At 37.6% G+C, this 24,494-nt stretch overlaps 1 protein-coding gene across 1 annotated transcript; it reads right to left on the bottom strand.

Moving 5' to 3' along the window:
• Positions 1 to 123: 123 nt before the first annotated feature.
• chs1 (chitin synthase 1) lies at positions 124 to 23,060 on the bottom strand. The gene is made up of 34 exons (XM_034563578.1): positions 23,014 to 23,060; positions 19,934 to 20,069; positions 18,403 to 18,588; positions 17,544 to 17,745; positions 16,433 to 16,593; positions 15,995 to 16,070; positions 14,858 to 14,976; positions 14,155 to 14,332; positions 13,804 to 13,900; positions 13,532 to 13,628; positions 12,651 to 12,772; positions 12,136 to 12,231; positions 11,741 to 11,905; positions 11,492 to 11,639; positions 10,903 to 10,968; positions 10,642 to 10,817; positions 10,501 to 10,559; positions 9,627 to 9,827; positions 9,339 to 9,507; positions 8,971 to 9,086; positions 8,181 to 8,360; positions 7,967 to 8,071; positions 7,748 to 7,865; positions 7,237 to 7,318; positions 6,919 to 7,157; positions 6,553 to 6,665; positions 6,357 to 6,438; positions 5,764 to 5,917; positions 5,428 to 5,532; positions 4,966 to 5,076; positions 3,615 to 3,752; positions 3,435 to 3,514; positions 2,975 to 3,041; positions 124 to 201 (listed from the first exon to the last, which is right to left on the bottom strand). Exons 1-34 carry the CDS (start codon positions 23,058 to 23,060, stop codon positions 124 to 126), a joined length of 4,269 nt encoding a protein of 1,422 aa, XP_034419469.1.
• Between the last annotated feature and the right edge of the window lie 1,434 nt (positions 23,061 to 24,494).

The raw sequence follows: 24,494 nt of genomic DNA, 5'->3' as shown, positions 1-24,494 counted from the left end.
ATTGTGATTGATAAAAAACAACAGATTCTGTTGTAGGCACATAATAACAAAAATAATTAACAAATTGGACTGATTTTTGCCACGGAGTTCACTGTTTCACTGGTTCCAGTTGGTTGTTATGGACTACAGGTCATCATCTGTAAACCCAAGTTCACTGGCTCTGTGGTTCTCCAGAGTCAAACCATCATCATCCTCCTCCTCCTAGGTGACAGGAAAACACGTACACAAAAAAGAAAGATTGACATGTATATGAAGATACTTATCCTAACTTTTGTTAAATTATTTTGTCTTTTGCTTTAAATGTTAAACATGTTTTGCATCTAGCTGTTGTACAATCCAAAAAGGTTTTTGGCACATTTCAAATTTGTCAGATAGGGACAGCTTTGCGGGAGAGAGAGGACGACATACAGTTAAACTCCTTAAACTGACCACTGGGTACATTGTGTAGAGTTCGCCACGTGATTGGTACTTGAGGGATTTATTACACGTATAATTGTGTATCTATTGTATTTAGTAGTCTTATGTCTACCTGCCCAGGAAGTGCAGGTGGAAAGTGGCTGACATTACATCAGTGGAATACACCACAGTATATTTAGAGTTAGATATTGTACATTCAAGTCAACCAGGCTTAAGTTATTAAAACAAATCTTTATGTCGTGATCCTTTGGGGACGGCCTAACATTGTTAAAACTCTCATTGGGATTAATTGGGATTCAATCTTTCCATTGAGTTTCTTAAAATTAGCGAAACATGACCTTGTGCGGTGACAGATGGCATTGCACTGTTGGAGGCGACCTAACGCAGGTGGAGTTGACGTCCCTTAATTAGTAACTTTACATCACTGGGAAGCTGAGTGAGCGCACGGGAAACAAATGTGAAGGGAATCCAGTGGTCCTTTTCCACCCAATTAATGTTTAGAAAGTTAGCAGTTTAATTAAAAAACTGGGTAGTTAGCACGTTTTCCATGAGACTTTATGGACACTTTTCCACCGTGGAGAACAGCGGTCTTCAAACAGCGGAAGGTGAGTCGACACTCTTCCTGCTCGCTCCGGCCTGAAGACCAGTCGCTGTCTGAATGAACATCACTTTACTGTTGTAGCTAATGGTTTACATTTGTCTCAGCATATCAGCGGTTTGTGTGGCATCATGGTCAAGGCTGCGGACGTTTGTCTAAAGTTTCACTTTGTAGGTGGAGTCCCATAATTGGCTGTGTGATTTTGTTTTTAGCCCATGCATAACGTTGGTTATTGGATTCCTAGCATTCTTCCTTTCTATTTTGGCTGTGTTAATGAGTAATGAGCTTTAATAACCCATTGCTAAGGAATACTGCATTATATGGAGCCAGCCGTTATGTGTTGGTGGGAGTCCTGTGTGGAATCTCGTGCTACTCAATTCATTTTGTAGTTGGCACAATACCAGAATTAACCAATTTATGAGATTTAAATGCTGTAAAAGTCTATCATTATTCCCTTGTTAATCAAAACTGATTTGACTTTCATTTTCAACTAGATTAAAAGCTTTTCAGTTCACCCTATATAAGTGTCATCATACATGCATTGTTTTATTTAAATTGAAACATAATTTTGTCATAATATCATCCTCCCTTTGTAAAAACTGGGGAATGTGGTTTAGTGTGGTGTGTAATAATGCTTGAGCAGTGCAGGATCTTTTGAGACTTTGTTGGGTGGCTCTCGGACTCCCTTTGGGGGTTTGGGCGCCCAGAAGAAGTTAAATGCATCAGTCTAGGCAAAATAAAGATGCTAACGTTATATTTATGATTACCCAATTAAAGTGATGAACGTATTAATACATCAACAATCCATCCATCCATCCATCCATTTTCAATACCGCTTATCCTCATTAGGGTCGCGGGGGCGCTGGAGCCTATCCCAGCTGACATAGGGCGAAGGCAGGGGACACCCTGGACAGGCCGCCATCAACAATCCAATTAATATAATCCAATTATATATATTATTCTGAAATGGCCCATTAAGTACTTTTTCTTTTCTTTTGGACCTTTATGCCATTCACTCACCAGTGTCACATAACAAATCTGTTCCATTTTATGTATCAATCCACGGTTATTATAATATTTGTGTTATTATTATTATTATGTAGACTACTTCTAACTAGAAATGCGATTCTAGGGGTAGCCAATATATAACTGTTAAATACCACCACCCCATATGTTTGGTTCTCCAAAAGACAAACAATCGATATGTAACAATATCCATAAGAATATTCATTCAATGTTAATCTGCATTCTTCCCATAAATAACCTTTTTCTGAATTAATTCTTAATTAATTTTCCATCTCGGTGGATAAATGTGGTTGGGAAAATGTACTGCTACATTTTCCCAACCCCTCTTAGACCTACTGCATTTTTTTTAATGGTTCCAAGACTATTTTTGTCACTTTAAGTGAAGTGTAATCTGCAAAGGCAGCTGTTTGAATCACACTTTAATATCCAACTGTATATGTGTTTGGAACTTATTAACCGTGTATACAGTGACTGATCAAGGCTGCCAGACCGCCTGTGAGCTTGCTTGTTTCACAACAGATCCGCTTGTGTGGTGGTGCAGTGGAGAAGAATGACTGCGAGGTTACTTTCTGATTTGTTGACTGAGTATCTTCAAGGCATAAGCTGGAAGGAATGCCAGGCTGCAGCACATGAAAAATTAACTCGCTGGACATAAGTATTTATGACACTGTCAATCAAATTTATTTACCCTCCTTAATTATTGAAGGTGACATAACACTGTTCCAGATCATTACAGCCCAAGTTAACCCCCGATTCTACTTAAGTAAACAATCTCAGTACTTTCACCACTATGCTCTATTAGGCTCAGTAATAAACACATTGTTTGTATAGATATGATGAATGGTGATGACACAACTAAAAAATCACAAACAAAAAAGTGTTTCATGACAGGCTGTCACAGTCTAATTGGTGTGTTTGAGCGTTGTTACTTACAATGTCTTTCTGTGTGTAGTCTTTCTCTGTGCTGCGATAGGAGACCACATGGATCAGAGTGTATACTCTGCAAACAGAGAGGCACAAAGATCAAACACAAGTAGAAAGTATTGGAAAATTGATTGTAGGGAATGGATGTACAATAGTTCCAAGAAAAATTATAGTTCTAAATGTCCATAAAGGCAGATATCTACAAATAAAAATGTTCCTGATATCTTCCAGGTAAGATATCTGATACCAGTAATAGCATTGGTATTTCTTTGCCACAGAATCAAACCTCCAGTATCTGAAAGTTAGAAAGTTTTCCAACTTAGTTTTCAGGCTCAGTCTGTGAGTTAGCTGTGAGGCTGCCAAATATAAGTCTGATATTACAGCTGCAAAAAAAGTAAAAACTGAATATGAATGAACATTCAGTGGGTATGTGGCACATACAGAAGTTTGTTTGTATGTGTGTGTGTACCTGTGATATAACATGGCCAGAAACTGGATAAGGAGAAGAAAAGCAAACGAAAACAGGAACATCAAACTGAGAGGCTCCACCTACAACACAAAATGACATTAATGGTGATTACTTTCAGCAGGAGTTACAGCAGTACTGACACACATTCCTTAAACTATCTTTCTGTCTGTCTGTCCCAACCATGAGGGGTTCATCAGATTCAGTTCCGTTCGGATAGTATTTAGGGATCTTGATGCTGAGGACATCACTTCCAATGGCCTGCAGGAAGAAGGTTGCAACCACCCACAGCACGTTGATGATGAAATACAGGAACACAGCCTTTGGGGAGGAAGGAGAAATTCATGATACTCTTAAGTCTTCATAGCAACTACTCACAACATGTCAGTTTTAGTAAGTATATGCTTACAACCATTTGTACCCTTAGATGCCATTAAAACCATTTGTATCCTAAAACCTTTCAATTCAGACCCGTTTCATTGTGATGAACAGAAACGCGTATCAATTTTAATCCCGTTAATACCACTTGGTTTATTTTAAACAGTCATTTATTACAAATTGCAATTTGACTCAACTTGACAGCATACTTTCCAAGCAATTGATCTTAAAAGCCTCCAGAAAATGAACAGTAGCCAGACAATTCAGATGTTAAAATGACCAGTTTAAAGCTGACTTTCAGTAAGTGTTTGAACTATAAATAATGTACTTATTGCTCTTTATTCAAATCATTGGCAGAAAGCTTGGGAAAAATCATAACAATTTATCATAGCAGATCAAAGTAATTCAATCTATTCAGAAATGTTTGATTTGAATGTTTGTATTAGAGTGCGTGAAGTGACCGATGCGTGACAGACTGGTATCAGAGCTTCTCTTGGCCCAAAGCCAACACAGGTGGGAGTAATGGCCACATTATGCTTGTTTTATGGGTGAAAATAGTCCCCATCTGTAGTTATGCACGTTTTAATTACACAGCACAATTGTATAATTCATAGAAAAGTATTTCATGGCCCCCATACCCCACTTTGAGAATCACTGGAATAAACAACCCGTGTTGAACTTGTCTCCCCAACCATTTCTTATCGCCATCTGCTTTTGTTTTTTGCAAAGTATTACAACTGCAAGTTGTTGCTCCATGAGTTTCCATTTTGTTATATCTGCTGGCTCATGAAATCGCATGGTGTATTGCTCCCTCTGGCACGTTAATCGTAACAATATCCTGTAGTGTGTGACGGGTCATGATTTTCAAATCGTGTAGTGTGTGTCTGCATGTTTGAGATTAGAGAGAAGAACAGTTGCGAAGTTTCTCCTTATTTCTGTGAATCAACCCAATATCAAAATTGGTTATGATTTTAAAACTTCTGTATTCTGAGCCCAGCATAATAAAGTTAGCAAATTAGAGCATGAGATAAATCAGAGGTGGCGCCTGAAGTACCATCGATACATATACCGTACTGTAGTTTGTCCCCAAGACCAGAATTCATGGCTGAAACAAAAAGAAGTGACACATTTGCATAGACAATTAAAGATGGCTGACCTTGTTGCGTAGTGACTTTAGTTCTCTGGTGACATCCTCCAGATGTGCTTTACTGTCAACAATAGGCTTTAAGTAGCGTTCGAGTAACTTGTTCCAGAAGTCTTGCTCACCCTAAAGACACACAAATGGACACACACAAATATTGTTTGAGGATTTATTTGAATTAAGGCAAAGGGGGTAACGAATGGATCACTTGTCCATCCTAATGGCTCCATGGATGAAAAATGACACTGAGGCCAAACATTTTCATCTACCTGACTTTGTCCCCTCACCCTTTCACACCAATTAGGTGTAAACTATTGTTATAGCAATACATTTTCTTGATTACCCACTTTACCCATAAATTACTATTGGTTTATCTTAAAAAATTTAAAGATTTAACTCTCTCCAGCTGACACTGACGTGCTATCTATTGTACAGTATTTGCTTCCCACAAAGCCAGGAGCTGAATCAGCATCTTACCTCATCAAGTTTTTTCACTTGTGGGGCGGTGAGTGTTTTCTTGATTGCTGCGGTGACTCTTTTGTCTAATTTCTCCATTTGACTGGTTCTAAGGATACGCCGAGACTGTGAGATACAGAAAGTCAATTAGTGATTCAGTGATAATCAATAATTCATCTTCTTCTTCTTTTTGTTTTTTTTAAAGTTGATATTGTTAGCATTATTATACAGTTTGAGATAGTGACAATGTAGAAGTCCTGAAATAGAAGCATTATAATGTGCTAAAATGCAATGATACATTGTAATTCATTTTTCATGTGCTATTATTATTATTATTATTATTATTATTATTATTACATGCTCTCCCAGGGCATATTCTAACTCCTCCAGCTGGCTTTCGATCAGAATATCTTCAGGCCCCACTCCACTTAGCTCTGCATTAAGAGTGTCTGTTAACATCAAGACCAACTCCTCACACACGTCATCCTCATTTTTGTTTCGGAGTGTGTATCTGTGGACAAAAAATGCACAACACAAAACTGTAATTATACAGTTGCAATAGCACAGCTTTAGCTGATACAACAGTATGTGAACGCACGCACGCACGCACGCACGCACGCACGCACGCACGCAGCCACTCATAATGTTTATGCTTGTACATTTACCTGCAAGTATACAGCATGCACGCTTGAATATACAATGAATATTATAGTGTTTCAATATCAATGGAAACTTTGTGTGCACGTTTTAAATGTGTCCATGAGCTTGTTTAATGACCATGTGATAACATAAGTAATAACAAATACAGACACATGTATATAAATGGACACAAACAAGTTTATTGATTAGTTTTTAAGTTAAATTCAATGTTCACTTCGTGCAAACATTGCCACAGTTTTTGTGGACATTGCGACGACGTTACATTTCTCTCCTTAATGTTCATTATTTACCGTATTTGTTCCTGTAGATTTCTCTTCATGTTGGCATAAGTCAGCTTCTTCAAAAATTCTGCCTTCACCGGCGTTACCCAGTCTACACAAACATGCACACACACCAATAATGTCATTATAGTATGCTATACATACTTTGTTTTGCGTAATGAATTGTATGATTTTAGCACAAATACACTGTTAAAGTGCTTCTCACCGCTGACAGGAAGCTCTGTTTCCCCTAGTTCAGCAATCATTAAGTCATCATCATCCTCTTCAACGTCGTCGTATACACTTTGTGACATGCTTTTTTTGTTGACACTGTCATCACTGCACACAGACACACACACATTTGTGTGAATGTTGACTATGGATTTCACATAACAAGTGTGTAATTGCCTTTTTAAAAGTCAGCAGTATGTAGAGGTGAGTTTGTATGCATGAAAGTGTTTATAATCTCACTAGTTTAGGTTTGTCCAAATGACAGCTGATAACTTTATGGCTGTAAAGGTTGACTGAAATATTTAGTGACAGAATAGATTATTGATAAACAGTAGAGAAGGAAGAAAAGACAAATAAATACCTTCTACTGGAAACGGTGTCGTTGCCTTTTACTGCCATCCGATTCTGTTTGTCAAATAGAGGTTTCTCTGCTTCTTCCACAGCGTTTTCTGTGTTTGTATCAACTTTGGCTTCAGGCTCCATCTTTGTTGCCGCTATTTGATTGATTGAGTCTTGGTTGACAATGGGAAGGGGAGGGGCTTGCTGTGCAGTGTGGCCTGTGATCTGTCGAAGCATCAGATTCTCTGTTTCCTGTGTTATCTGTAAAGCAACAGGATTAATAATCTGTTCATATATTCATCCCCTGAAAGTCCTGCCAGTGGCTGTTTGGCAACAGTACCTGTAACTTCATGTCCCAGCAGCAAAGTCTACAGTCTCTGTCACACAGCATATTTTGGTTTTTCTTCACTTCTCCTTCTCCCCTGACAGACAAACATAATGATGGACAGTGAGAAAAGACTTACACTCATTAGCATACAGACAGTGAGTGATTATTAGGAATGCAGATCGGCATAAATAATCTGTGTTATGGATATGTGAATCGTTGGCCAACTATAGCTTGCTTCCACTATGACTCAAACTGGATAAGCAGCGAAAAATGAGTGGATGACTGGATGGATTTCATCATATTAAATTCTACATAATTGTACATCACATCTTATTATATACCCTCAATCCACCTTTTTGTTTGTTTTAATTGGATTGCAATATATTTAATTTACTGGACTTTTTATTTTATGTCTTGCTTTTTAAATTTTATATTTTACTTTGATCGCACATGTCAAGGTTAAATATCTTTTACGTAAACCCATATTTCCTATTATATAATTATTAAAAGATTGGTACATTACTTGTTGGATTCCCTTGTGCCCCATGTAACAATGTGCATGTTAACCAGAGAGTAGATGGTTAGTAGGAGGTATCCACTGGGGATACAGATGAAATACATCAGACCATAAATAATCATTCCTGGAAGAGAAAATTACATAACATAAAGCTGTTAACATGACATAAAACTGTTAACAGGAAAATAATACATATCTATATATCTGTAAAATATATAAGCATACCCCATTCCTCTGGGTGTAGTATTGCTGTCACTGAATACATGATTGCCATTGAAACCAAAAACAAGCCTGTGGGGGTCAGGAAGGTGCCCTGAATCACCATGTCACCTAAAAGCAGAATGAGGTGTGAATTTAAGGGTTTTAAATAATTTACTAAATCATAATTTTACAAAAAGTCACTAATAGAAATATGAGGTCACAAAGAGTTTTTACCCACCAATGATGGAAAATAAGGATGCAGTCATGAGGAATGCATACATAATACTCATAATGGCAGCAATGGTAATCTGGTTATTCGGCTTGGCTACAAAACAGACGATGATGTAGAACGTAGGAGGAATGCATGCGATGATGATGGAAGTTGTACCAGCGATTTTGAAGACAAATTGGAAAGCACCTGGCAGGAAAAGATGGACAGAGAGAGAGAGAGAGAGAGAGGGGAGAGGGGAGATCAGATCAGAAATGTAAGACCCAAATCCTACAATGTTACTGCTCCCAAGTTTCATATTGCAAATGAACTAATCAGAATGACAAGTAATGACACGCAATACAGTAGTAAGATAGCTTAACTCGTAACTTGTTGTAGGGCTGGGCAATATTTTTAAAATATTGCAATGTCGTCTTAGATTTTGAATATCGTAATATAGCACACGTGTTTCCTGGTTTTAAAACCATCATTTGCCTTTGCCCACTTAGTCATTGTATCCACATTTTCGGTGATTAACAAAAACATTTTGTGAAAGCACCAGAAATCAACTCCACAATATTGTAATGTCGCAATCAAGGTATTTCGTCAAAAATATTGTAATATTTGACTTTCTCCATATCGCCCAGCCCCAACATATTATTTTCAGTCTTTAATTTCATATAAATGCAGAAAGACTCTAATTGATGCATTCAGCACTAACTGACTCATAACAAAGTATAAGGGTGAAGAAATGGAGATTAAAGATGCAGGGACACAGTGGTAGGAGAGAAGAACATGTTTGTTCCTCTCCTGAACCTACCTGCTATCATGAGAGTCACAGAGGCTGGACCAAGGATAGAGGAACTAACGGTGAACATCTGGTAGAAGATGTAAAGCCTTGAGATGGACGAGTTTCTCTTAACTGTTTCTGCACCACTGTAATTTAAGTCGCAACAACAGAAAATGTAATATTGATATAATGCACATGTCATAGTAAACAGCTGATTGAAGATCTATAGCCTGTAGATATCACTCGGAAACATGGGAACTAAATATAATCAAATCTTAGCATTTTAATTCAGATGCTTTTCTAAATAATATAAGTGAGAAAGTACAATGCTAAGGATATAAACTCCACTTTTAATATTGATTATAATCATAATAGAAATATGAATAATGAACCCTAACCTGGACAGAAGGTCCAGTGTATTAGCCAGTGTAGATGGTCCCCATCGTCTCCTCTGGTTATAAAACTCTTTAAACTCTTGTGGTGAGTTGGTGTATGCATCCGATGCCGCATTGTATTCGACGCGCCACCCTTGTTGCAGTAACAAAGTACACAACCAACGATCCTCCCCTAGAAACATACATGCACACACGAGACACAATTGAGAGATGGACGTGAACAGTCAAAAAAGAAGGGCAAAGAGACGAAACTAGGCGAGGTGAAAATGGTTGGTGCACTTTCCAACCGACCTTGGTCATATTGCACATATTCCGAAGCTCTGGTTGCAGTAGTTGTGTATCTCTTCATTACATTATCATCCATTAAGGCTGATCCTCTGAACAGACTGAAACATCCTGGACTGCACAGCACGGAGCCAAACACATGCTCTGCTGTCTTCTGAAGCCAATGGCCGACTGCATACTCAAACTTCTGGTACCACACCATGGGACCTGCAATGACAGGAACGCAAGGGGATGAGCAGAGAGGTTCACAGAGACACATTTATAATTGAAAAGAAGGAATTTGGATTATATATATATATATATATATTCCCACCATATGTTGTGCATACACTTTATAGCCCCACTCCTACCTTTTAGACAAATTAGCTTCATAAAACCCATCTTACTTTATGCGCAGGAAATTACACCCAGAAAGCACCAGTGCTGGAATATGAACCAGGACCCTTTTTTTCAGGTAATACATTTTTGATTACTGCAACCAAAAAAGGAATAAGTTCCAACTTGAACAACCAAGTCATGAATACTATTTGCAAGATACGAATGAAAAATATGGTGTTGAAATAGTTCATCCCATGACATTATGTTAGATTTACTATTTTTAAAAGGCATGGATTTGGGTGGCTTTCCCCCTGCACAATTGTTTCAAATCCTGGCCAGCAGACACTTTGCTTTGCCCCACTGTGTTAAATGGATCCCGCTTAAGCTCCTACATAACCCCAGCTTGTGCTATCGTGATTACTCAGCACTCGCTGCACGTTCCAGATGCTCCGGGCAAGAAGTTGAAAGTAAAATCAAGTTTTAGGTCTTGAAGTAAAATGTAAACACGTTTGATCAAACTACTTTACCTTCTGCTAAAACGGCCAAACCAATGTGTACTTACCCATACCAGTTGGATGGATTCTACCACATGCTGCACCTACGTTTGTATACATCCTCAACCTGTCAATGAAAATAATATTTTTATTTACTATGTTTAAAAAGGGTTTATATACAGTAATAACTGAGAAAAACAATTGTTGACCTGTCTAAAAGCAGAATCACAGCTTTAGGTTGGAAGTCTGTGTCTCCGTCCAGAGCCAGGATGTAAGTGTTGTCATCTGAGATAAATTTTCTCTTGTAGTCATTGTCATGCTGAGGCAACAGAAAAATCTCTCCATACATAGAGATCATGCTCTCTCTGCATGGGTTATTCTGGCGCTGGACAAACCGGATAGATATTTTACACATTGAAATATTTTATACGCATACTGTAAAAATAGTACACTAAATAGAAAAGTCTTACTGTGATCTTCTGAGGGTTCTTGACAATGTATCCCTTCCAGCCGAGTAGATAGTACAAATACATAATCTGAAAGTCAAAGACATCAATGTGTTGTGGGGAAATCTGAGACCGCCTCTTAAAGACATAGGTGCAAGTTAAATAGTGTATTTGTTCCGCAAAAACTTTAACAGAGAGACATGATAAAACATGATAAAATGGTGTTGAAAGGAGCCATAATACAAATGGAAAAGACAGTATAGCTAATTATATGTACATTGTTATAAAAGAACAACTGTTCAATGAGTCAATGATTTTGCTGATGTAAATTTAGGGTATGTCCTACAGCGTGTATCAGGAGTGAGTAATGGGTCCATTCTGTTTGGACAACCCAATACAAATATTCTTCAATTTTGGCTGTTTGTCAGAGATTACTGGGCAAGCCTCGCACTTACATTAGAAGGCTCAGACAATTCTTTTAGTAATGCTGTCAGTCCTTCCCATGCAGTTTTAACTGGGAACTACCTGGTGCAAGTCTTTTTTTCTGTTGGCCACCAAATAGCGTGTTGTACAATGACACCTTTAGGACAAAAACACCACTACTCCACCTTACCTGGGACCATCTTTTCTTGTTCTTGATGAGAGTTTTGTCTTTTAGATGAACATAAAGCATGTTGCCATCTGGCATAACAAACATCAGCCTGCCACCGTAGGGGGTCTCAATGATTGACACATCATCTGGTTCTTTGTTGGTAAACACCCTGAATGAATGAATAGATTGATAGATAGAAGATTGGTTAGATAGAAGGATGGATAGCTCGATACATTTAAAGATAGATAGTAGATCAATGGATAATCTCACCTATAAACCTCGATGACAACATGGATCAAGTCGGTAACGTAGGTGTTGACCAGCCTCTTTCCTGTGGCCTTTTCAGTCATGTAAGCATCATCTACATAGATGTGAGACTCAAAGTCAAAACAGTCCGCGTGGTTCTCCTTTGGATCACCTCGGTAGCGGTCCAGCCTGACACCACAACAAACAACTGTGTCAATACTGTAAAACGCCTTTTTACTCAAGTACTTGTCTTTTGTACAAAAAGTGTGACATGAAATAAATAGGAGAAAACTATTTAAAATGCTAAACAGCACAAATGTTTTTTAAGTCCTTGAATTTTTTTAGTTGCAAATGAAGTGGATACAGTTAATTCATAATTCATATTGAAAAGAGCAATGTCTGCAGTGACAGTGTCTAACCTGAACATGGAGGTAAGAATTTTAAGCATTTCATCATAGGTCTCATGCCACATGGTGGCACAAAGATAGATCACACAGTTCTGTATGTCTTCGTGGCTGTGATGGAGAGAAGAGGGGAGAAGGGAAGGCAGAGGTTTTCAACAGCAGCTTTAAACATTTCATGTTGTGACCATGCAAATCTCTCAAAAGTCTTTTAAGGTGGATGGGGACTGTCAAAGACCCATGGTGGCAATGATTTGATTCAATAACCAAATGTGCAGATACAGAAATTTGTAATACAACAAAAGTAGTTTTTCCATGTTTTTTATTTATTGTAAATCATCCAATTTCTTTTATTTTCAATTCATTATGCCTTGTATCTGTACCTCCTCATAGAATGGATATCTGTGCTTCTACTGCAACCACACATAATTATCACCCTAATATGATTTTCCATTGACCTTAAAATATGACCACAATAAAATAAAATGCACAATAAAATAATCTGAGAAATTCTCTTTTTAGACCCATCTCACCTCTCTTGGTTTCGGGCTCGTGGCACCTTCATCTTGGTGTTGAGTAGCAGAGACAGGTCAATAAAAGCAGATTCGTAGAGTCGACGAACAAAGAGCTGGGAGGTTCTCTCTATACGCTGGACCTAAGACATGGAGAACCATAGAGGCATTTAGGTGTTTGTCTTTCTGCCTAATGTTAATATAAGAAGTACATTGTGCCATGTACTGTTTAGATTTAAAATTGAAATCTCTGGTAGTGGAATGTAGTTTTCGATTACATTTTGAACTACATTTACTGTTATCTAGCCAACCAGATAGTTTTGAGATGCCCACATGTCTTGCTGCTAAAAAATAGGAAAACAGTAGTTCCAATGAAAACATTTTTGTCTGGAGAGAGACATTGCTGTAAGCAACACAAAGGAAATTCTATCCACCTCCATCATATAGAGGTGGCAGGTGAAATCTGACAAAGACTGATAGCTCTTTTCCTAATTTGGGTTAACTGAATCTTTAAGGAGCTTTTTGTAAATGAAGGGCGTGTGTGTGTGTGTGTGTGTGTGTGTGTGTGTGTGTGTCAATTTACCATGCATGTGATATTAGTATGCCAGGCAGAGAGAGACAGACAGCTAGTCCCAATATCTTGTTGTTTGGCATTGATTCAATGTCAGCTAATTGTGCGTGCGTGTGCATGTGAGTGCGTGCATGCGTGACTGCGTGTGTTCACGGTTTTAATGTCCTTATAAGGTTAAAACATTAAAATGTCTCAGTACTGACATGTCCTATGTGTCTGTGAGTGCATATTTATGTCTCTAAGTGAACAAGTGAGTCCTGGTCCCAGTGGGGGTCTAAAATTAATTTCTCAGACATGTCATTCTCAAATGTGTGTGTGTGTGTATCAATACCTTGATCTTCCATACATAGTAGGTACATGTGACGAACCCTGACCACATACACACTCCCTCCAGTGCCAGCATTGAAAAAGGCCATTGCAGGTAATAGCTGTCAATCAAATAGTCCATAATCATTTTGGGAAAAATATACATGGATTGAATGTGTGTATAGATTCCTGTACATATGCATGCCATGTAAATCCAGGACATTTGACTCACATTAAGCACATTTATAAACCAGAGGCTGCATCTTTTAAACCTGATACAAACACACACACACGTACCTGTTGAGGGAAGTTCGACAAATGCTCCTTGTGATTTCCAGTAAAACCACAGGGGTTGTGTTCTTATGGCTCAAGTAGAATAAGCTTTCACAAAACTCTGAAATGGAAACAAAGTTGGTAATAAGTGACATTATGTTTCTTTCTCTTATCACACAGAGATTTCAGGGAAGTATGCCTTCCAAAGTATATCTGACTAATTTGTAAGATTTCTCACAATTCACCACATGACTAGGTAGGCATTTGTTTCAACTTTTTGATGCATGACTAAAACAACAATTAAACTAAGTTCAAACAAAAGTATATTTAAGTGGAGCACAATCAATTATCAACATGTTAAAAGGATAAACTCACCTGTGATGCTCCCGTGCTTTGCTCCGTCCAAAGTTTGTGCCTGGGTTATGAAAAGTATCAGTCCCAGCAGTAGCACTGCAGGCCCTGTGCAACATAATGGCAGCGCAAAACTCATCCTGACTGCATGAATCTTACAGGCCACCACACCAAACCAGTGGCAGGCTGCTGAGCAGAAGGCCTGAGACAGGAGGCAAGGGAAATATAAATTACTGCCAGGGGCGCAAAATAAAATGTTTCAATTATGCCTGTTACTTTAGATTACATTTGTAAATGAGTGCCATTACGATCTGATTGAGTTAAACCTGCTGGAATTATTAAGACTCAATGGGGGACATGTTTGGTGGATCTTCAAAGTTGTGAACTCCTTTGTTTAGATTAGAACAGTTTAACTAATCTAAAGGATAGATATTATATCAGCAGGCCATTAAGTCTCGCTGAGTGCCAGTAAAACAGTGTCAGGCATTTTATCCGACGTTGAAACTTGATACGCAATTTTGTCTGCCGCAGTTTACCTCTAAATATTGCATGAGCTCAAACACTTTTTTTGTGCAAAACCTTCAGTAGATATAGAATACATTAATTTGACAATTTAGCAGCTAAAAACGAGCTGCAAATCTGCAGAGGAATATACACACCACTTGTATGCATAGTCCGTGTATACCACCTTTTTGTCTGTTTGTTTTGCTGTCTTTCTTCCACTTACCTGTAAGAAAAACAGCACCAGTCCTATTTGCAGTAATTCCCAGTCCTTATTCTGCAGGTTAAAGTCTGACCAGATGATGGATTTCTCAATTAGCACATGGTAGAATAGGTATACCGCTCCTGCAACAGAATACATGGTGTCACTGATGTAAAAGAGACAAATAAAATGTAAAAGGTACTGTTTATAAAATAACACATACAATATCTAAAGTATGTTTAATATAGCCTACATACACTACCGTTCAGAAGTTTGGGGTCACCCAGAAAATGTGGTGTTTTCTATGATAACTCACACTTTTATTTATCAAATGAGTTGTAAAATGAATAGAAAATATAGTCAAGACATTGACAAGGTTAGCAATAATGATTTATATTTGAAATATTAATTTTGTTCCTCAAACCTTGCTTTCGTCAAATAATGCTCCATTTGCAGCAGTTTTATAGCTTCTCTCACTAGCATAACTGTTTTCAGCTGTGCTAACATAATTGCACAATGGTTTTCAAGGGTGTTCTAATCATCCATTCGTCTTCTAAGAACACAATGTACCATTAGAACACTGGAGTGATAGTCGCTGGAAATGGGCCTCTATACACCTATGTAGATATTTCATTAAAAACCAGACGTTTCCACCTAGATTAGTCATTTACCACATTAACAATGTATAGAGTGTATTTCTGATTAATTTAATGTTATTTTCATTTAAAAAAACAGTGCTTTTCTTTGAAAAATAAGGACATTTCTAAGTGACCCCAAACTTTTGAACGGTAGTGTAAGTACAATATAAAAAAGAGCACAATGTGTTTTGCTATAGTAACAAACACAGTGAGATTCAAGTAAATATAAGGAAATTAGCTGATGTATAGAACGGGATAGAAGTGTTTTGTTGAAAGGAATAGACAGCATAGCACTCAAAAATTGAAAACTAAAACTAAAGACTTCATCACAGCTGGAGAAATTCCTCTGCAAACCATCTGCATCTCAAACAGAAATGTGTTTGTTCTCCAGTGTGAATGTTGGTAATGAGGAGAATACTTGGCAAAGCACAGTGTTGTTGTTATTCATAATACAATTCAAGAGCCTGTGCTATTTTATCTGCATGTTTTTTTTTGGTGTTGTCTGTTGATGGCAGATAATTACCTATCACTATGATCCTCAGAATACTGCTGATGACAAACACAAAGTCCCTGAAACCTTCCAATTCTGACAGTTTTTCCTGCAGGGAGAAAGAAAGAGATGAGAAAAGTCTCCCTGATCCTGTCAAGTCAATAACACTATTTATCAATAAACACTACAAATGGCCCAAAACACATGGAATAATACCTGCCACAATTGACCAGGTGGACAGTACAATTACATAAAATGACAAAGTTACAACAATTAAAATAACATTTTATGTTTAAGGCTAGGTGTCGGTGGGGAATTCTAGCTCAAATCTAAATGGCAGTCTGCACTGGAGTGAATGTAAGGGACACATTCCAGTTTGTTAGCTAATATATAAAAAAGCAAAACAAAAAAGCAGTTTAGTGGTTGGTGCAGTGAAGACCAATAGAAACACATTATAGAAAAACAATATACCTGCATGCTATTAGTAGCTTGCAGTGGATTTTCCCACCAGCAGAGGGAGACGAGGACTGAAGAGAAAATTCCAATTCCAACGTAGATGAAGCAGTCAGCGTTCTGTCGATCCACGTATGATGATACGCGGACATAGAAGTCAACCCCCAGGAGGCAGTAACCTGTTCGTTAGTTAGTTAGTTAGTTAGTGAAGTAATTAAGCTGTTAGTTTGTAGCTCACACTACAATATCTACTCGTGGAGATTAATTATTACACTTTTTTATGGTTATGTTTAGGCAGTGGCAGCACTTGGTTACGGTTCGTTTGTATGCTCATCACCCACCCTGACCACCTCCCTGCGACTCTGGTGCTTAATTAACACAAAAAGTTGCTCACTATCAACATAATGCAGTCAGTGATTGTTTGCTAGCAAAACATAAGGGTTGTCAGGGTTGCAGTCGTATACACACTAGTTTAACTTGTTACTTAGTCATTTATGAAACTGGGACTTAAATGCTTCATTAATTTTGCAGCTAAAGGTTTGTTCATATTAAAATATGTTTTTGAAAAGATGTGAGCTGCTAATAACCTACATGCAACTTATATTTAAATGCTCAAACCAGAAGAGGTCAGTGTTGTCGTGTCTTGATTAAATCTTACATAATTCATCTGAGACATAATGAGGGTGGCCGGTTTACTGAACCAGACATTTTATGGAAAACTCAACAATGGGGAAAAAGAAAAAGAGCTGATTTGATGAATAATTAGAGATGCATCAGCTCAGTCCAACCTTTATGGACACACTATGATTGAAATATGTTCAAAACAAGCCGGAGAAACTGAGCAAAACAATCAGTATGACATCTATTATTGCACGTTCTGTAGGAGGAAGAGGATAACACATTTTCCTCATATTCCTTTTTTTGCTTTACCCCCTTTCTAGTTCTAATGTAGATGGAAAGACATGTCAGCTCTTGTAAATAAACTAATTACCTCCCATGATTTGGCAGAGTTTCAAAGGTAAATATTCTGTTGATTGTTGAGCAATACTAGTAGTACAAATATCATGTTAAAAAAAAGAGACATACAGACAGACAGGGTTGCATCTAGAAAGTAAATTTAAGGAGTTACCAGCAACTGTAAGAATGAGGGAGCAGATTGGGAACAGGATTTTCCATGTTTCTTTCTGTAGTCTGTATACTATCTGCAGAATGGCAGAAATAATACAGACTCCTCCGCTGATGAAGAGATTAGTCAACACATCAAACTGAGGCATTACAACGAGCACCAGGATTGAAGTACCAAGAGACACCAGACACTCAATGGCACACATCTGGAAACGACATAAAAACACACATTATTATGTTTACATATTTAAAGTATTTTTAGGGGGTACGTGGGGGTGACGATGTCAAATTTAAGCATTGCAAGATATCGATTGACATTCATAATTCTTTTAAAATCATGCTGCTGACTGGTTTAGCTTAATCAAGAAATCAAACTCTCTATCTGTTAGCTAGATTTACTGAATGTACTCATAGTGGCAGTGAGGGACTTGTTGGTTTCCAGTGTGCAACCACACGAAGCGTCAATCTCAATTTGTTTGTGTTGCGAAACATGACAATATAACCCAGTGGCACACTTTGGTCAAGATCCTCTAATTGCACGTGCACTTGTAAGATAACAAAATGGACTTTAAGTTTTCAAAAGTTGTGTATTGCTGTGTTTAAGATTAAATTAAGTTTAATATTAGACCGCATGGACCCATTTTAACGTATTCCCTGAATTGTCTTCCTCATGAAGATGAATAATCTACAGTACAGCCATAAATAATGAATGCAAAAAAATATTGCTGCAATATACTTGTAATATTGCTCAGGCTTCCTATGTAAACAAATATTTATGATATAGATTGTTCCACTATCTCATTCATTTTAATTAAAATCAAAGCAGATGATATAATAAAAGAATATTCTTTAGAAAGACGTACAAAGGCCATAGTCTTCATGTTGGGATGTACAAAGCTCTTGAAGGCACATCTCCACAGTGATTTCAGAAACACCAGGAAGTTGGGGCAGATCAGGCAGAAAACCAACATCAGCATGTAGAACTGTTTTTCCTTTGGGCTTCGCAGGGAGGTTGGACTGGACATGGTTGACAACACCAAGAGAGAGCCCTGATTGGGCACAGATCAAGTGTATGTTAAAGAAAAGTTTGGACAGCATACCAAAACTGAAGTAACCATTTGTTGTGTCGTATCAATTTACATTTATCTTTTTATTTAGAGTGAGATCGTAGAGAGACCCTAAAAACTACATTTCATTTTGTCACTGCCCTTTGTTTTGAGTGCACTTACAGTAAAGTGCCTTGTGTAGCAGTATTTCCGTACGGTAAATATAAAGAAGATAAACCAGTAACCTCTTCCTGATTACCTTCTAAGGACACCTCCTTGATTTATTGCTCTCACACCAATAAGGAAGTTCATCATGATGAACAATTTTCTTTCAATAAAGACAAGGCCAAATGAGGAAGATGAGAAATTGAACAGGGAATAGAGGCATAAACTGACGGCCAGACAATGTCAACGCATGCACATACTGCAGAGTTAAATATTGATAGAGAGCAAATGAAGATGATGCCACAAAGAGGGAGACGAAGATTCAGAGAGACGCTGACAACAGAGTTCAGTACAAAAGGATTCTCTAGTGCTCGAGGCCCTCCGTCGCATACAATACCATACCAATAGCATTAATGTTGTAAATGTTACTTTGTTTCCATTTTACCAAAGGTTTGTTGGATATTTCCCATAATAACAACTCGAAGATGTAAGCTACAGGAAATGATACCGTTGAAGATGGGCATCATTTAGATCAAGAGCATATATTAGAATTAAGTATTATGTGCAACTTCAAGAAATACCAAATAAAAATGTCATATGTGTGTATATATATATATATATATATATATATATATATATATATATATATATATATATATATATGTATGTGTGTAATATAAGTATTTCTTAATAATCGCATGATGCATTTGCAACAGTAGACATCATGACGGAACAAAAATAAGCAGCACCTACAGATAATACTCAAGCCTCAAAGAAAACTCAAAGATTTGATGAGCAAGTGATCAAATCCAATCGAAACAATTCAAAGCCCTTTCATGCTTATTTTCAGTATGCAAAATAAATGCTTCATGTAAAACATCAAATTGCAGATAGACGTCACAATTCAAATAGAATAATTAATTTGAAAGCCTTTCTTGCTTAGGCCAGAAAAGAAAAGACAGTAATTGAACCTAATAGTGAAAAGGCATACATATACATCTTTCAGAGTCTGCTTGCGAGAGAATAAATCTTTTTAGACTTTTATCAAAGAAGATTGTAAAGGTGTTTAGCTTGAGGCTTCACATTTAGTGAAAGGAACTCTATGGGGATGCTTCTTTCTCTGTGCCTTAACCCAAATGATGAAAAGAGGAATAACCTTCGACAGACAGACCGATGATCCTACCTTAGAAATAATGGCGCTGGTCAAGACAGCTAACCCAACGATAGCAGCCACAAGGTACTGGGCAAGTTCAAAACATCTTCTCTTAGTTTCCTTCTCAGCTCCAATTGGGTTGAGCTGGAATGGATCCCACGTATCCCTGAGATGCATGAAAACACAAACATTGATTGACTTCAGCTTTAAACACAGCTGTCTTCTGAATTAAGGCCATAAATCCCAACTCACTTGACCAAGGTCGTAGAACATCAGTGGTAACCATTGGATTATTAACTGATGTTGGACTTTGAAACATGTTTTAATCACAAGATGGAATTTGTATCTCTGTGAAACGAAAGTTTCCTGAATGTAAGAGGTCAGAATGTCAGTAAGAAAGCGACTGCAAAGATGTGGCAATGGAGAAGGGATTGACATGTGGGAAAAGCCATTAACAAGAGGACTATTTAGACAAAATGAAGATGTTTATTATTATATGATGATCCATCCATCCATTTTCAATAGCGCTTATCCTCATTAGGGTCGCGGGGGCGCTGGAGCCTATCCCAGCTAACATAGGGCGAAGGCAGGGGACACCCTGGACAGGCCGCCAGTCCATCGAGGGCACATGTAGGGACATTCAACCATTCACTCTCACATTCACACCTATGGGCAATTTAGAGATCAATTAACCTGCAGCATGTCTTTGGACTGTGGGAGGAAGCCGGAGAGCCCGGAGAGAACCCACGCTGCCACGGGGAGAACATGCAAACTCCACACAGAAGGACCGCTCCGACCGGGAATTGAACCCGCGGCCCTCTTGCTGTGAGGCGACAGTGCTAGCCACTACACCACCGTTCATACAATTGTCTCACGCAAGTCATGATCAGGGTTGTAAGCTTGTCATGTCTTCAGATAGAGCTGGACCTTCAACAGTTAATTATGTCTAAATTACATTGGACATTGGTACAATTTGTTGTTGACATTTGAGTTTTATCATTCTTTGTGTCATCCCTCACTGCTGTCTGATTAGCGTATATTACAGCATATAATCCAGGTGTGGTTTGGCTTCTTTGAATTGATAACACTTTGTTTGGGAGATGAGGGTGACGCACTCTCTTCTTTAATGCGGTATATACATAAGTAGTCATTTCAAGAATAGCCATGAATAGCTGTTGATTGTAGAAGAGTAAATATGCTTTCAAAAAACAAACGTTCAGCTGTTGGAAAATTATAATTAAGGTTCTAGGTCAATACACATCTGAGAACATAGCATATTAGTTCAACAATATTTTAATTGTTAACCCTCTGGTGATCTTGCAACACACTTATACAACTCATCACAGTTGCATACCACTGAATGTAGTTATCTACTAGTATTCTCAGACTTGGGATACTTTTTGACACATAGTATTTGCTTTTTGAAGTTTGTTGTTGAAAATATGTGCGTTAAGTGGTTTTCCTATAAAACTTTCTACTAATCATGTAGAGGGTAGTAGAATATAAATTAAGTATATTAAAAAAAATATATATAATTCGAAACTCAGAAACAACACTGATTGTTTTGACCTCAGAGATACCAACATGCAGAATGTGATTAAAAGTGTTCTGCGTATTTAACATTTTAAATGGAGCAGCATTCCCCCTAACAGCAGTCGGTATCTGCAGGGATGATATCAGCCACAGCAATAAAGAGAAGCACAGCAGTGCACAAGGGAAATTAACTGTTTCCTCAAACTGTAATTAATACCAAATGGAAACCTGGTAATACAATACATTATGATATATCAATGGGCATTGCAATTTAATGATAGTATTTATTACCAATATCTCGCTAACAATTAACCTCCTGACAATGATTAAGATGTCAATAGATTTTGATTGTGTGCCGACAGAGGACGTGGATTGGCTTACTAGTTCAAAGCTGAATGGTGTGTTGAACACATTTCTCTCTAAATCGGGCGGACTAAGACAGCCAATCACACAACTTATGAACTTGATGACATGATAAACCTTTCTTCTGTAGCTTTGTTGGTGAAATAATAAGGAAATAAATTAAATTTCCCCGCTTTGACTTTTAGTAAGTTGTTGTGGTTAAGCACAAATTGAAGCTCGTAACCTTTTGCCTCTTCTTTACAACAATTGTACACGATTATGGCAGTTAAAGGCATTTCCATTTTGGACCATCTGGACAGACCAAAGGCCATTTCTGACTAATAACTAGGGATGCATACTTAACAGATTTGTATGTATTTCCTCAGTAACATTTCTAATATCATAGTTTTACTTCAATATTCAGACATTAAGTGAGTTCACCCTAAACTACTTATTATAAGTTTTTACAACATTTGATGACAGGATACAGATTATTGAATGTGGTATTTTAACCTTGTGATCCAATAATTAAAGCTTCAACAAATAATCGGTCAGTTGATCGACTTTTGCTATTTTTAATATATAACCATTTTAATAATCAATGAATAATTTAAGTCACCAAGCAAGTTTACAAAACATTGCCATGATCCTACACTTTCTTTATTTTTAGTTATAATCTATACAATGTCTAAAGCCAACACGGACAGCTGCGGACAACTCAAACACATAGTACTTCTGTTTATACTACTTTCTTACTAATTTTGTATAGGCAGTAGTTTGCTAAACTACCACTTGTAGCATAGTCTGCGCAGTTACAGGACATGTAGGTGTGAAGATGTCCGCACAGAACATACGATGGATAGAATTCACGCACACCCTCCTGAATGCAGAAGCGGTCATTTTGGTTTAACTACTTTCTTTGTGGTCCAGGTTACTTCCAGTATTAATCAGAATACAAGAAGGAATATAAATATTATTGTGGCCCCAGAAAAGAATATGGATTTCTCCTTCCTAAAAAGAAAGTGTCTGCAATTCCCAATTACACATCTTATCAGATAGGATAATTCATATTAAACTTTGGTAGCTGGGCTCAGTGGCCATATGTGGTTAACTTAAATCCATGTTGCATATTATCCCATGTCTCTGAACTGTAACAATAGGCACCACCTTTAATAGAACCGAAAGGAAACGTGATGACTTTCTAAAAGCAACACACACGGTAGATTAGTTTTTACCTGTGTCTTCCTTCTCTTTTCTTTCCTCTGTATTTTATTGCCTCCATCTTGCTTGTCTACGCCACTCCTTATGATGGACAATGGAAAGCCTGTTTCAAAGAGGAAAAATATTCAAACAAGGAGTTTTTTCTGATTGATACCTACAGTATACTATGTATTTTAAAGTGAAATATTAACACGGAAAATAACAAAAGGAATAGATTTGAAGACAATAATATAATTTCTTTAAATCATGGTCAGCATTGGTCTTAAATATAAGAAAACTGAGGAACATTTACCTTAATATAGTGAATTCTTCTGTTGATTAGACCTGTATCCTCAGATCTTCAGCAATGCACCCTTAGCAGCTTTTTTTCTCACTCACTCTCAGCTCACACAATTTCACAAAAGCAAACTTTGAACCACAGGATAGAGGTATTCAAAGAATAATGAAAATATGTGAAATCTCACATATATGTGTTTTTAAATTACATTCTTTTCGAAAAGTTTCTAATTGTCAAGTGGGCTGGAAACCAACTGTGTCAAAGTCCTTTGGTCGTGTGCATCTGTTTGCCACTAGCTTATGGAGGAGACACCCGTATAGACCGTCAGGTCCTGCCCCCAGGTGTGCGTGTGTGTGTGTGTGTGTGTGTGTGTGTATGCAGGTTTAACAGATATTGAAAGGTAATCATGAGCATAAGATACCGTAACCACCCAACATGTGTATGGTGTGTGGTTTTTGCGTGTGTGAGTCTGTATTTGTGGGTGTGTATCTGTGTGCGTGTGGTGTGACTGATCAGAGTTTATCAATGACTAACATTTCAAGTTATATATGCAGTTTTTATGAGCATCAATAAAACGGTACAAGGGTCATTTACACTGCAACACACAGACCTGGACGTCAGACTCCTCAACACGCATACTCGCTCTTTTTCTCGCTCTCTTTTGTATTACACAATAAATTAATCGGGTATTCATACAATACACAAAAACATTAATATTATAATATTAGCAATAACAGTACTATGTTAATCACATGTAATGGTGTTTTATTATGTGTTTCTCATTTCGTGACATGCAGTTCCATGTTCTTCCTCTGGGGGCCAGGTGTATTTCTGAGGTTCCATTGTTGCCAGCGGATATTCAGGAAAAATACTTTCTTTGCTGCTCCTTCTTGCCGTCCAATTAACGTGATCTTCAAGTCTGGGGTTGAGAGATGGCGTGTGCAACGGGGTTGTTTCACAAGCAGGGAGTTTAAAAGTTCATTTAAAGCCATTAAACAGTTAAGTCTTCATCAGACAATAGCTGGTAGATGCCCAAATTTTATTTTGGCCTTCCTGTTTTGCTCTCCACGTGGAACAAAAATCTGCTATCTGGACCTAAACCATGAAAATACATTTGCAATTAAGTCTATTTCCTACAAAATACTTCTTTTGGAAATTAATGTGTGGCATTTGGTTTACTCTAATTAGTGGTTGGAAAGCAGTACTGTTGAACAGTAT

This window comes from Cyclopterus lumpus, chromosome 3, assembly GCF_009769545.1.
Source record: "Cyclopterus lumpus isolate fCycLum1 chromosome 3, fCycLum1.pri, whole genome shotgun sequence".
Classification (NCBI taxonomy): domain Eukaryota; kingdom Metazoa; phylum Chordata; class Actinopteri; order Perciformes; family Cyclopteridae; genus Cyclopterus; species Cyclopterus lumpus.
The sequence above is the reverse complement of the archived record's forward strand: the minus strand, read 5'-3'. Positions and strand labels throughout refer to the sequence as shown.